The 14,530-nt window shown below is 45.5% G+C and overlaps 1 protein-coding gene across 6 annotated transcripts in view; it reads left to right on the forward strand.

Annotated features, from left to right (window-relative positions):
- Nucleotides 1–13,839, forward strand: part of SPRYD3 (SPRY domain containing 3) — a 49,471-nt gene extending 35,632 nt beyond the window's left edge. For all 6 annotated transcript variants that reach the window (XM_063293949.1, XM_063293948.1, XM_063293950.1 and 3 more), the window contains exons 9-11: nt 8,925–9,044; nt 10,270–10,424; nt 11,795–13,839. In XM_063293949.1, coding sequence (XP_063150019.1) covers nt 8,925–9,044; nt 10,270–10,424; nt 11,795–11,929 — 410 coding nt within the window. In that variant the 3' untranslated portion in view covers nt 11,930–13,839. The remainder of the gene's footprint in view (nt 1–8,924; nt 9,045–10,269; nt 10,425–11,794) is intronic.
- The last annotated feature ends 691 nt before the right edge of the window (nt 13,840–14,530 follow it).

Below are 14,530 nucleotides of genomic sequence, written 5' to 3' on the forward strand. Positions count from 1 at the left end.
AGAGCTGGACCATAAGGAAGGGTGAGAGAAGGAAGATCGATGCTTTTGAACTGTGGTGTTGGAGGAAAATTCTGAGAGTGCCTTGGACTGCAGGAAGATCAAACCAGTCCATCCTCCAGGAAATAAAGCCAGACTGCTCACTTGAGGGAATGATATTAAAGGCCAAACTGAAATACTCTGGCCACATAATGAGAAGACAGGACACCCTGGAGAAGATGCTGATGCTAGGGAGAGTGGAAGGCAAAAGGAAGAGGGGCCGACCAAAGGCAAGATGGATGGATGATATTCTAGAGGTGACGGACTTGTCCCTGGAGGAGCTGGGGGTGTCGACGACCGACAGGAAGCTCTGGCGTGGGCTGGTCCATGAAGTCACGAAGAGTCGGAAGCGACTAAACAAATAAACAACAACAAAACAATCTGTGTGGGCTCTTCATTAGGGCTAAGGCAGCAAATTGTGGTTAAGCAATTTGTTTGCACTGTGTGCTTCTGAGTACTTCAGAGAGAAAATAATTACCTGGCAAACAATCTAGATTACTCTAAAAACAATAGATGAGATAAACTAATCTGGGGAAGAATAGAATAGCCATGGGGGAAATTAAAGCTCCTGCCCCTTATCAGTGATTCACTCTTTCCTTCTTGGCTGCTCTGATCTCATCAGATACTGTTGTTGTATTTTCAGGCTTCAGGATCAGACACTAAGGATGAAATTCAAAACCTCAGAATTCAGCATATTTGGGATGCTTATAAGAACAAGATCCAACAGTTCTTATACGCAGTTCTACTTACAAATAGTGCCAAAAGTCATTGTTAAAAAGAAGCCAAAACAGATTAGCCTGGGGTGATTTGGCCAGCTGGCCATATATCTAGCAAAGCTCGTCTCAGATGTTGGGGCCTGTTGCTAAAAGCCTGTCCTTTAGATATCGGTTGATAGTTGGCTCATACAGTGTGGGTGTTTTATTTTTGTTTTTGTTTGCCTCTGTAAAAGCTCTGCTTTGAGAAATAATGAAAAAAAAGATGAAAGTTTCAGAGCCACTAACTACAGGCAGCCATCTTAGCTGACTTCATGCAACCACAATGAAAGGTTCTTTTTCCCATGATGCCTCAGGGAGGCAAAGGTCCTCCTCCTACTCAAGAACTTCACAATGAGAATAAAAGAGTTGAAGCCAGCACCAGAAAATAGCAGTTTGTGGCTAACGTGTGTCATCTCCTAACAGAGTAAAGTAGTTCACTCAGATGGATGTTGAAGTACATTCTTGAATGAACTGTTTTTCTTATTCTGGAACAGGAGCACCATGAGGCCCTAGGGTCAACTGCAGCTGAAAGTCTGGCAAAAGTTGCCACCAAATTGTAATTTTTTAATGTGACAGAGAGGAAAAATTAAATACATTGAGAAGAAAAACTGCACTTGATTTACTTGTAGCCGAGTAAAATCAGTTTATTCTTTCTGTTGATCCTGCTTGCTTTCCAAAGTGTGGGCTAACTTTTGATCTCCCTTTTAGAGTAAGACACTGAACTGCTTTGCCCAAGGAGGATTTATGGAGGATTTAAGAATGCACTGTGCTGTTTAGGTTGGAGCATTTTGGGTTGGCTCTGGGCTGCCTGTTCTCCCCTACCCCACTTTTGGAAGCCAGAACACCAAGAATCATTTTGGTTCTAAGTAACCCACTTCCAGAGATGCATAAATCACACGCAGAACTTGTGGGTCAGTCCCTTTGAGCAAGTGAGACATTCTGAGCAGAATCACTCCAACAGGCAACTTTTGCACAGCCTAGCTTGAAGGAAAGGGAAAGTGCAACGACAGAGAAAGTAGCCTTCTCCACCCCCTGCCCATGGCCTGCTAGGACTGGTCTTCTTCGCCCTTTCCCCACGGCAGGCCTGTTTTTCTCCCATCAGCTGTTGTGCCCTTGATCCTCCTCCTTACGCCTGCTGAGCAAAGGGGGATTCCCTAAAAGGCACTCTTACTGGCCAGCCTTCATTATTTGAGACACGCTCTGGAATGTTTGCACAAGATTATTCTCAAAGTTTCCTTGACAGCAGGGGGAAATATTTATTGCCCTTTTGCCAAGCAAACCTCCCTCTTTCATGAAGACAAAGGGCCTTGGCCACGTGCCTTGTGTTCTGGGCACCCGCATCCGCTGCATAGCTGAAGTCAGAGAGAATAAGTGAGCCCAGGGCCTTTCAAGTGGTCTCTGCTCCACCACTCCCTTCCCTTCTCCTTTTGTACTCATCTGCCCAGAGGAAAGGGATTGTTCTGGCCACTGGGTTTCAGAGTCGTCTGGCTTTGATCATGGGTGGCAAAACGTTTTTTTTCCTCTTCCTGGCCTGGCACAGCAAAATGCCTGATTGGCCGGGCCAGTTTGTTTAGCCCTGGAGGGACCGCAGGGTAAATAGACACCACAGGAAATTTTCTCAGCTTTCAGTCCTGGGTAGGCCTACTGGGCTATCTTGCCAAAGGAGGCCTGCCTGAAATCAGAATTGTTTATAAATCAAGATTGAGAGCTTATAATGGTCTATTTGTGGTACACAAGTCATGTTTACATGAACAAGGAATCCTAAATTGATACTGGCTTTCCAGTACTAATTGTCTTCTATTTTTGACAGCTTTCTTCAGGGGCATTAGGCGCTTCATAGCAGCATTCCCTAAGTTACTACCCCTCAGAAGCATGGCTCTCACCCTTTAGCTATCTGGCTACACATTCTGAGAATTGTATTCCTAGACATCTGGAGGGTGGTGGGTTGGGGAAATGAGTGTATAACAGTGGTAGCTGAATTGAGAAATTCTATTTATTTTAGGAACCTTCTATGGTATGAGCATAGTCAAGAATGTCATAAACTGAAGAACTGCTAATCCAGGAGTGATCAGATTTGCAAATAAGCCCACAAAATAGTCCTTTTTGCCAACCCCACCATACAATTACAAAATCTGTAATTGTATGGTGGGGTTGGCGAGGAGAGTTGGAGTGGCCTGTTCCTCCTATAACTGCCAGTGGCCAGTTTCATTTCTATTTGTTGGAGAGGAAGGGGCTCCCCTTCGCTGGCAGCCTTCTTAGTTTCTGTGTTGGGTGAGAAACACCTTTATTCAGTCTGTGTACTTGCCACCATGGGTGTCCCAAGCATTCACCTACACAATGTTCCCTATTGCTAGTGGTTTGCCTTTAAATTCAAGCTTGGTTTAAATGGCACTGAGCCTTGCTCCAAGGATTTCCTGTCAGATGAAGAAAGGGATAGAAAAATGCTCTGTTGAACCTTTTCCAGTATTTCCCCAGTTGCTTCGTTGGAGAAACCTTAAACACATGCATTTTATCATTTGTTCCATTTTGTAACAATTCACACACTCATGCATTCACTCAAAGACAGTTCTGCAACTTGGGTTCTAGTAACTGTTTAATGAATGGAAGCATCTGGCACAAAGCAAAGTTGTGAATGGCTTCGTTCCCACGCATTCTACAATTTAAAATTCACATTCTCTACGTTTCCCCCCTTTCTACCCATCAAAGCATGTACTCCCCCCTTTGCCACCAGGCTCAGATGGCATTTGCTCGGATAGCCGTGGCAATAAATGCCTAGTCTAAACAAATGAATTCAAATGAATTCACACTCCAAAGTAACACCCCCTCCCTTCTGGTGCCACTCTGTCTGTTGACACAGGTTTGACAAAAAATGGATGTGAGTCAGTCAGGATGTTCTGAGGACATCGGGATCGGGGAGTATGACATGCTGCCCCTCTGAAAAAAAAACCTTAAACTAAGACAAGTTAGAGACATTGTAAATAATATAGAGAAAAGAAGGGGTGGGAGGTGAGGGATGTCAGGAGGGGGAAGGTTTGTTAGGATATTTGGAATAAAACTTGTGAGTTAGTGCAGGAGTGTTTACATTGCCGCTTGAAACCCATTCATGATCAGGAAAGTGTTTCCACTTGATAAGGTACTGTAAGGAGCCACGGTGAATACGAAAGTCCAGGATTTCTTTGACTTCAAAATGTTGGTGGCCATCGATCATGATGGGCGGTGCAGGAGTAGTTGGGTGCCATTTGGAGGAATCCCAGGCAGGTTTCAAGAGACTGCAATGGAAAACAAGTCTCTCTAAACTGTGAGGCAGTTGTAATTGAGCAGTAACAGAGTGGATGACTTTGACAGTAGGGAAAGGGCCAATGAATTTTGGTCCCAGTTACTTAGATGGTTATTCTGATTTGAGGAATTTAGTGGAGAGGTAAACACTATCTCCCATTTTCAAATCCCACTGTGGTCTTCTGTTACGGTCAGCAAATTTTTTATATGTTTGTTGTGCATGAGTTAAAGATGCACAACCGGCCAGTTGGACGCTACCTTAGCACACTATTCACCAGCAGAACAGTTGCGGGGGGGCTTGAGCGGCAGCTGGGGAATGGGGACAAAGTCCTGGCCAGATACCACTTTAAAAGGGGAAAATCCTGTGCTCTGGTGAATGAATTATTGTAAGCCACTTCAGCGAAGGGGAGGAGGTCCACCCAGTCATCCTGCTGAAAGTTGATGTAGCAGCGTAAGAATTGCTCTAGAGTAGCCTGAGCCCGTTCAATTGATCCGTCCGCCTGCGGATGGTTTGACCAGCTCAAAGATTGTTGCATCCCAAGAAGCTTCAAAAAGGCCCTCCAGAATTTGGAGCTGAACTGTACCCCGCAATCAGAAATCATGCATTCGGGACAGCTGTGCAAGTGGTAGACATGTTGTAGAAAGAACTTTGAAAGCTGCTGTGCGGTCGGAAGTTTGGCACAGGGAATAAAATATGCTTGTTTGGAAAACAAGTCGAATACAGTCCAAATGTTTTGTTTTTGCTTTTGGGTAAGTCCACTATAAAATCCATGGCAATTTTCTTCCATGAGGTGCTAGGGGAAGCCACTTGCTGTAGGAGTCCTTGAGTTTTCCCCCCTTTACGCTTAGCCTGGGTGCAAATAGGACATGTGAGGATGTAAGTTTGCACATCGGGCCACTGAAATTGGCGCCTCATGAGATGCAGAGTCTTGGTGAAGGCAAAGTGCCCAGAGGTTTTGCTGTCATGGGAGCGTCGCAAAATTTGCGTAGGTTTTCTGGGATGTATAGCTTGTCATTGTAATACCAAAGGTCATTGAATTCAGTGAGCTTAGTTTTGTTCCATTGTAGCCAAGGATTGTTAGCTAACACCTGGAGCAGTTCCTCCTTTAACTCGGAGTGCACTTTCACTTTTGGAGATGCGGCTTGTTTACGCATTACACAAGCCAGCCCCAATTGTTTTCAGAGAAAACTGTATCCACTACCTCAGTTTGTTTACTGTTATGCTGAGGTAAATGTGAAAGGGCGTCAGCCAGAAAATTTTTCTTGCCTTGGAAGAAGTTTAGGGTGAAGTTGAAATGGCTGAAAAATTGAGCCCACCGAAGCTGTTTCCCATTCAGCTTGTGGGGAGTGCAAAGCGCTTGCAAATTTTTGTGATCAGTCCGTACTTCGAAAGGGTGCTTGGTGCCCTCGAGGTGTCGCCAGTTGGTGAGCGCAATTTTAATAGCAAATGCCTCCTTTTCCCAGAAATGCCAGCGCTGTTCTGCTTCGGTAAATTTATGGGACAAATATGCGTATGGTCTGGGGACCTGGTTTAAGTCCTTTTGGATCAGGAGAGCCCCCACGGCCTGGTCTGAGGCATCTGCTTGAATAATAAAGGGGTGCTCTGGATTGGGGTGTGCCAGAATAGGTTCAGCCGTGAAAAGGGCTTTGAGGCTGTCAAAAGTGGTTTGACGTTCTGGAGTCCAATTTAAGCATGCTCCTGGGGTGGTTACTTTGCGCATTTCTCCCCTCCCTCTCGTTTTTAACAAATCAGTCTATGGGAGAGCAATCTACGCAAATTGTGGTATAAATTGGTGATAGAAATTGGTGAACCCCAGGAAGCTTTGTAGTTGGCAGCATGTGTGTGGGGCTTCCCCTTCAAGAATGTCCTGTATTTTACTAAGGTCCATTTCCACCCCATTAGCAGAGATACGATACCCTAGGTAGTCCAACGGAGATTTATGGAACTCACATTTAGTTTAGCATACAGCTCGGCATCCCTCAGCTGCTGCAGCACTTGTCTAACTAGTCGCGCATGCTCCTCCTCAGTCTTGGTATGGATTAAGATATCGTCCAGGTAGACTAGGACCCCCTTATAGAGGTGGTCGTGTAAGACCTCATTGATGTATTGCATGAATGCTCCTGGGGCCCCAGCCAGCCTGAAGGGGAGGACTTTGTATTGGTATGCACCCAAGGGGCAGTTGAAAGCAGTTTTCCACTCATCTCTGTCTCTGATTCAGATCCTAAAATACGCCTCTCTCAGGTCTAGCTTGGTGAAAATCTTCCCTTTCGCTAGATGCGCTAGCATATCTTTCATTAGGGGGAGAGGGTACTGATTGTTAATTGAGATGGCGTTGAGACCCCTGTAGTCGGTACAGAGTCTTAGGATCCCATCCTTCTTTGCCCTGAAGAGCACCAGGGCAGCCATGGGTGAATTGGCAGGCTCAATGAACCCCCTGGCCAAGTTTTTGTCTATGAATTCCCTCAGCACCTTTTTCTCTGTTTCCGACATTGCATACAATTTTGGCTTTGGCAGTTTGGCTTTGGGGTCTATCTCAATGGCACAATCTGTTTTTCTGTGGGGAGGCAAGTGGTCTGACTCCTCATCAAAGACAACTGAAAAGTCTCTATACTGGCTGGGGATCAAGGACTCAGTCTCTGTGATTAGTGCCGGACTCTGCTTGATCCAGATTCCGGCAAACTGACTTGGGGGTTGTTTGACTTCCTGCTGCTCGGGATGATAAGATCTGGTGCTGAATTTTAAAACCCCTGTTTCCACTGCACCTGGGGTTTCTGGCTCCTCAACCAAGGCAGACCCAGGATGATTAAATAGTTTGCAATGGGGGCTACCACAAATTGCAGAGTCTCTTTGTGTGTCCCTATGTGCATTGCCACAGTTTCAGTTCAGAATGCCACTGTACCCCCCCCCCCCCCGAGCCACTGTCCCGTCCATTTGGGTAAAGTCTATAGGCTGCTTAAGTCTCCTTGCCTTTAGGCTTAAGGTGTTAAGGAGAGCCAGGTGAATCAAGCACTTAGTGCAGCCAGAATCTAACATGGCTGTGAGATTGGCTTTGTGCCGAGTCCTTAGGTTTTTCACCTCGATCCAGATAAGCAAGGTGGGGCAGTCATCACTCACCATTGGGTCTTCTTCTTTCTCCTCTTCTGAGGCTGAAGGGTTGCGCCCTGGATTCTCCACCTGTTCGAGGGCGTGATTTAGACCAGGTGTGCCTCATTTCCCGCCTGCTGCTGCAATTCTTCCTCTGAGTCCTCATCGAGGTCTTCCAGGGGCTCTGCTGCCAGCTCCTTGCACACCACCGCGGTCGCTGATGTGCTCTTGTGCCTCACCGTTGGGGATTTAGTGGATTTCCCCCCGGCTTCTCCACTGCTGCAGCCCCTCCGCATGGGCACTCTGTGGCTTTGTGGGTGTCCTTCCCGCATTTGTAGCAGCCCCCTTTCTTCCAACTCTTATCCTTGTGTTCTTCCCTCATTTGGAAGGGCTTCCCAGGTCACCAATGCTGCTCCACTCCGATGGCTCCTGACTGGTGACACCTCCCGCCGAGGGGATGCTGTGGGACGATGTCCTCCACTGCAATCAGGCGAAGCCCGCTGGGAGTGGTTGGCCGACCCCTCATCTTGCTGGAACACCATATAGTTGATCGCCTTGGACATGTGCTTCATCATCTCTTCCATCGCAAACATTCTCACCTCCACGCCCCTTTCTGTGAGGTAGCCCCCTTCTCACTTCCAGACCCCTGAGAACTTGGGCTCCGGATTCTCACTTGGGCTTTGATGGGTTGAGGAGGCTTCGCTCCCCTACCCCCATTGCAGTTGTCACAGCTGCTGAGCTTAGAATAGGCATCTCCGGGGTCCTGGGTTCTGTGGCTAGATCCAGGCTGATGAGTGTGGTCTCCAACTCGGCCGTATAGTTTGCCGCCGTCCCCGTGCTCTCTTTGGCCCCCTCACTCTCTGCCTCTTCCAACATCTCCTCCATCTCCACTGCTGCTTTCCCATAGAGGATGGTCTTGTCGGTATCCCCTGAGGGTGAGGACTCGACAGGTTTCGTTGTCAGGGTTTTAGACATTTTCCTCACCTCTCAAGTGGTGTATTCTCCAGGAAGAGCTTGATTTGATGATTTGCAACTTTATGTAATGATCCACATGCTCATGCATTCACTCAAAGACAGTTCTGAGACTTGGGTTCTAGTAACTGTTTAATGAATGGAAGCTTCTGGTACAAAGCAAAGTTGCGAATGGCTTTCCCGCACATTCTACAATTTAAAATTCACATTCTCTGTGTTTCCCCCCCTTCTACCCATCAAAGCATGTACTCCCCCCTTTGCCACCGGATGGCTTGGATGGCATTCGCCCGGATGGCCTTGGCAATAAATGCCTAGTCTAAACAAACGAATTCAAACAAAATCACACTCCAAAGTAACACCCCCTCCCTTCTGGTGCCACTCTGTCTGTTGACACGGGTTCGATGAAAAATGCATGCGAGTCGATCAGGATAATCTGAGGACATCAGGATCGGGGAGTATGACATGTTTCTTTATGGCCTTGGAATCACAAGGCCTAGAAAAATAAAGCAGTGCTGAATGTTCATGGGCCAGCTTCCGAATGTTGAGAAAAATGGAGATAGGCAATTGCTAAAATCCCTCATTTCACTAAACAACTGGGTGAACCGAATTTGTCCTATGCCAGATTCCCTGAAATCCTTTCCATCCCTGCCTGTCTACCCAGATGACTGAAGTGGTGCTTGGTTGGGAACTGTAGCTCGGTCTTTCTGCACGTGGGCTTTGAACTGCTAGCACTTCCAGCAACTTCTTTCTGAGATCCAGAAATTTCACGTGCCAGCTGATGTCCCTTTTCTCTTTTATAGATGATGGCAAAATCTTCCATGGAAGTGGAGTGGGGGACCCCTTTGGTCCCCGTTGCTACAAAGGAGACATTATGGGGTGTGGAATCATGTTTCCACGTGACTACATCCTTGATAGTGAGGGTGAGTATTTAGACGTTCGTGGACATTACGCTAGCATAAAGGAATAAAGAATAAAGAAATAATAATATAGCAGGTGGTTCTAGATCACCAGCTGCATGTATACAACGGAACTGGACAGCAGTTTTCTGTGGACCGTGTTATATTGCGGTTAGCAACTTGCAGTCTCTCAGCTGAATCTGATTCATTGGAAGGGAGTATTGCTAACCCCATGGTGATAAAAAGGGGCATGCAGATGGAGTGGTGGCGAGGGGTTTGCTGTTCTGTGTAGTTGTGTCAGGGGTGGGACGCCCTTGGTTGGTTTGTCAGTCTCCAGTACAAGCTAGTCAACAGCCTGGGCTGTAGACAAGCCTTGTCAGTCAGGTACAATCCTGGAGAAGTTGCTTTTGAGATCTTAGAAGACTTGGAAGACAGCGAGTGCAATTTGAGGAAAAGCAGGTCCATCTTTGGGTGCCACCCAGTCTTCTGCTGGTGACTTGGAACTGGCCCTTCTCAGTCCTTACCTCTAGGGGTTGTGAAAGCCCTTTCTGTAAATAACAGGGGAATTGCCTTCTTTAGAAGGCAATCAAGCAAGCCTTCTTTTCAGCCTAGCTTTTAATAATATTTAGTTGTTTAAAAGGCTCTAAGATGTGTTTTATATTGATCTGAATCTGTTATCTTTTAAGGTATTTAAATTGCAATGTACATCAGCCTCAGCTTTTTCTAAAGGTTGGTACAGAACTGAAAATACTATTATTACTACTCCTCTAAAAATAGGAGTTATTAGCCATCGCAAGTGACAAGACAACTAGATATTTTAAAAGCCTGAGTTAAATTGGTTTGTGGGCATGGTGGGGTTGCAACTTTGTACAACCTCGGGCTGCCTCTAAACTCTGGCGGCAAGATTTGACTTATTTCCGGAGTCATGAAGCTGCTGGCCAATACTTCCCCTGCTGTTTGAGGACTCTGGAAAGATGGCTGCTGCCATTCTCTTTTACATGCTTAATATTGAAGCAAAGTGCTAGACAGGAGAATCAAAGGAAGCAGAATTTTCTCTGGGGTGGAAATGGTGGCGGGGTGGGGGGGGCAGAAGCAACAAAAAGTTTGCACGGCAGCAATAAACCTGAGAAAGAGAGGGTCTGTAGATGCTAAACAGAAATACTTGGCCATCAAGTCATACTTTAATTTCTGTGGTGGGAATCTGGAGTCTTATCTGAAAGAGTTACACAGGGTTTTGGGTGTCCTGTAGGAGACAGTGATGACAGCTGTGATACGGTGGCTATCAGAGCCAAACCACGGGGGGTGAGGAATGTCTTGTATCTGCATCAGGAGGCAGAGGAGGATGAGGATGAAGAAGAAGATGGAGAAGATATGGAACAGGAACATGAAGGCAAGAAAGTAGTGGTAAGTGCTAGAAGAACTTGTTAATAAGGTTAGAACAAGGCTTGGGAGCTTCTGCAGTAACTAAAGCATTAGAGCTGCAGTGTTTCTCCTACCTAAGGTAGGTCTGCTTGGTTTGAATAATTGTGGCTGCAGAGGATGATTCATAGATGCTGAAAAATACAAACTACACTTAATGGATTGCCTTAAAATGCAGAACACTGTTTAAGGTCACCAAAGACAATTTAAGAATTTGAGTTTCGGCTTCATCAAGCATGAGTCATGAGAAACTGGTTTTATGTACTGGTTTCCACGCATGAACTTTCTCTTTAGTACATGGTTCTTCTGATTCTTAACGCTGTGCCCATTGGCAACTTCATTTCTGTGCTTTTAATGTCTGTGTTCAGAATACGTCACAGAAGCTAGCTGTGAAAGTTCAGGAATCGAGCCACTTTGATCTGGGGCTGCAATGTAACCTCTGCAGCCCTTGATAGATATCACCCGCTTCTTGTGATGTTAGCCCACAGTTAGAATGGAAGGGATTTCCTCTGTAGCTGCTCTGCCTGGAAACAGCTCGTCTGTTTTATATCTTTCCCAGGGCTGTCACTGGACAGGTAACAGTCTTCATGGAAGCAGCCATACTATTTCAGACTGCAGGTGAGATGTGAGTGGGGGCATTCTGTCAGTGCTCTTTCTGCCATATGATGTGTCCCATCAGTGACAGCAATGGGAAAGATTTGACTGGAACTTCTGGGAGACTGGAATTGGCTATACAGGTAGTCCTCACTTAATGACCATTCACTTAGTGATGGTTCAGACTTACAACAGTGCTGAAAAAATGGACTTACAACCCTGCGGTCATGTGATCACAATCTGGGCACCTGGCAACCAGTTTGCATTTATGATCATCGCAACATCCCATGGTCATGTGATCGCCATTTTTAACCTTTTCAGCCAGCTTCTGGCAAGCAAAATTATTGGGGAACTGCATGATTCATTTAATGACCATGTGGTTCGCTTAACGACCATGGTGATTCCCGTAATGATCACCACAAAAGAGGTCTTAAAATCGGGTCGGATTTGCTTAATGATCACTTTGCTCAGCAACTGAAATTCCAGTCAGTTGTGGTCATTAAGTGAGAACTACCTGTACTCTGGATTAAGGACTCCTTTTGACAGTTTTGTTACTGCATATTCAAAAACAGTATTTTATTTTTTTTAAAGAAAAACAACTTTCAGTTAACTAAGACTGAGTGCCAAGAGTCTTACTCACAGTTATTAGTTATTTTCACACAACAGATTTTGGAAGCTTTGTCCAAAATCTGACCCAGGCAATATTCAGTCAGGGTCAACCTGTGTTAAAATTCTTCATTTCTTTTTCCTATCCTCACTAGGTGTTCTTCACACGCAATGGAAAGATTATTGGCAAGAAAGATGCCGTGGTGCCGTCCGGGGGCTTTTATCCCACCATTGGGATGCTGAGCAGTGGGGAGAAGGTCAAGGTGGATCTGCATCCGCTCAGCGGCTAAAGACCAAGGGCTGGAGAGTACGCCTCTTCTGCCACTCGGCAGGCTGCCAGATCGCTCAGGCTGCTCCTCATTGCAACTTCAGCCATCGCCTCCAGGGGTAGCCTTTTTGATGTGGGGCCACATAGAGATATTTGTCTATCTAATACCACCTGAGCCGCCTTTCTTGTCTCTTTCCTGCCTGCTTGAGTGCAACCGTTTAATACTGGGAAAATCTTGAGGCTCTTATTTCCAAGCGGGTCAGGGATTAGTTCCTGGAACAGAGTCCCTATCTCTTTCTGCTGCTCACGTTCCATTAACTGCTCTTTCTGAGGGCAGGACAGTTCTTGAGATTACATGGTTGAAAAAGAGACCGGGATATGGCCTAGCCTTGTTCAGTTCTGTGGGTGTCCATGATCCTGTTCCTAAGGGGATAGTTGAATTGCAGATGGAACAGATAGCTCCCTTTTCCTATTGCCATGAACCATTTGCATTATTATTGTATCTAGTACACTGGACACTGATACTCCTCCAGCTGCGGGCCAGCCCCACAAAGTCTTATCTATCATCTGTTTTTCTCCTGAGCCCATCCAGGGCAAAAAGTTCCTGTGTCATTCTTAAAAAACATATATGGGCTCCTTAGGTTAACCTGAGCTGGCTTTTAGAAACTCCCAGGATCCAACTTCCTTTTTTTTTGAGATTTGGGAGGATGATGGAAAGCCAGGGGAGAATCTTTTTTGGACTATACTTCCTTACTGATGTTTGACAAGCCAAGACCCAGCACTTTTGCGCCTGTTTTCAAATCAAAATTTACAGATGGAAGTGTAACTAGAATCTTGATGAATTCTCTGCTGTCCTACTCAGCTGATCTCGGAGCTGGGGTGTCACTGGCAAAATCAGAGGCGGATAGTTTTCTGCCATCTCCCTCCTGAACTGCTGACGGTTCCCTAATATTTCTGGTATACTGTATGTTGGGCCAGGCTGGCGTTGAAAGGGTAGTGTTTGATCTGGGTGCAATGCTGCTGTATATCTCTCTATTGATGGAGAAGAGGATGGAATGTGAATTCTGTACTGTAACTTGATTGTAAAGTGTTTATTCTTCACCATTTGTCTCTGCTGAAGTTAACAAGGGCTGATCCTTAGGTATGTAGGCCTGCCCTTCTTTTCACCCAGCTCCCTTGTTCTCTGCATTGTACTTGCTCTGTCATAGCCCTACCCCATTGCAGAATTAACAAAGGCTTATGGGAAGGGTGAAAACCTGTCTGGATGCTATATATGTAGATGTGGTCATACAATGACAGGAGAAGCCAAAGAGTAGCAGCTGCTTTGAGCCACGGGACAAAAGGCGTGTTGCTGTCCTACCTTCTCTTAACTTCTCTGCCCCTGTATTTTCATGGGCAGTCTTGCTGCTAAAATGATAATCTTCTGGGAATTGGGGATTGAAGAGGATGGTCCTGAAAAATCTTTGTGTTGGCTCCCTCTGGTGGTGTGAATGACCTGACTTCCTTGTGACAGTCCTGCTTTGTCTGTTGGGAAAGCGGGAGCAACTTAGTTTGGTCTCTTCCTTCCGTGTTCACGTCTTACCAACAACCCTTTCTGCCCCTTGCAATTATGAAAAGATTATAACCTTTGCTGCTGGTGGCGGCATCCTCCCCATCTGCTGCTGAAGCTGCTGGCTGCAGAATGCAAGGATGCAGGGTTGCTGGTGTGCGGGGGGACATCGCAAGCTTGTAAATGTGCTGCTGACTTAATTGCTGCACCAAGCCTTGGAGAGTGCAGAGGCTGCTCTCTGTGTCCTGTTGCGTAGTTTGTTCTTCAGCTCTGCAGGCCTGGCTTGAGCAGAGCTCTCTCCCCTTCAGCTCTGGGTGCCTCTGCTGCATTTTTGTAGCCAGAATCTTTATACACTCAATAAAGTTGGCATTTCCACCTGGAAAGGCTACTGGCTTCATTAATAGTATTTTCCTGCTTTCTCTTCCTTATCAATGTTTCTTTAAAGGTGTATTTTTTTTCCGTTTAAAAGAATTTTTTAGCTAAGTCATTTTTAAACATTGAACTGGCCGCAAAAGAATACTTAAAATGAAATTGTTTTAGTACTTTACCCTCTAATGCAGTATGTTTTTTAGGCGATGGGGGAAAATACTTTCCTGGTCATTACCATTTGAATAAGCTGGTTGATGGTAGTGGCCAGCAAGCTTTTAAAAAACTAGTGCTATACTCCCACAAAACTGCTTTAAAGTAGTACTTCAGCATTAGAGAGGGGTAGTGTTATAACACTATAGTCTGATTAAAAATAAAATATGCCATTCAGCAAGATTGTTCAAATGGCAGGGATTGGAAGCTCACAGCAATGCCACAATCATAAAATATAATGGTACAATACCTTTAAGTGGTATTAGCCTTTCTGATGCAGATGTAGGAAAATATATTTTAAAATTCATTCCCACTGGAATACATTCATATATGTGATTCATTCATCTATAAGTGCATTATGGAATTAATAGCAGCAGCATGTAAATATGGTTTAAATGGTACCTTTTGGACGAACCTTTCTTTATGAAAAATTATAGCCGGAAAATATGGTATATACACTACAAAACAAGGCATAGCATTGAGGGTTTCTACCAC

The sequence above is a fragment of the Candoia aspera genome, chromosome 2 (genome assembly GCF_035149785.1).
Source record: "Candoia aspera isolate rCanAsp1 chromosome 2, rCanAsp1.hap2, whole genome shotgun sequence".
NCBI lineage: Eukaryota > Metazoa > Chordata > Lepidosauria > Squamata > Boidae > Candoia > Candoia aspera.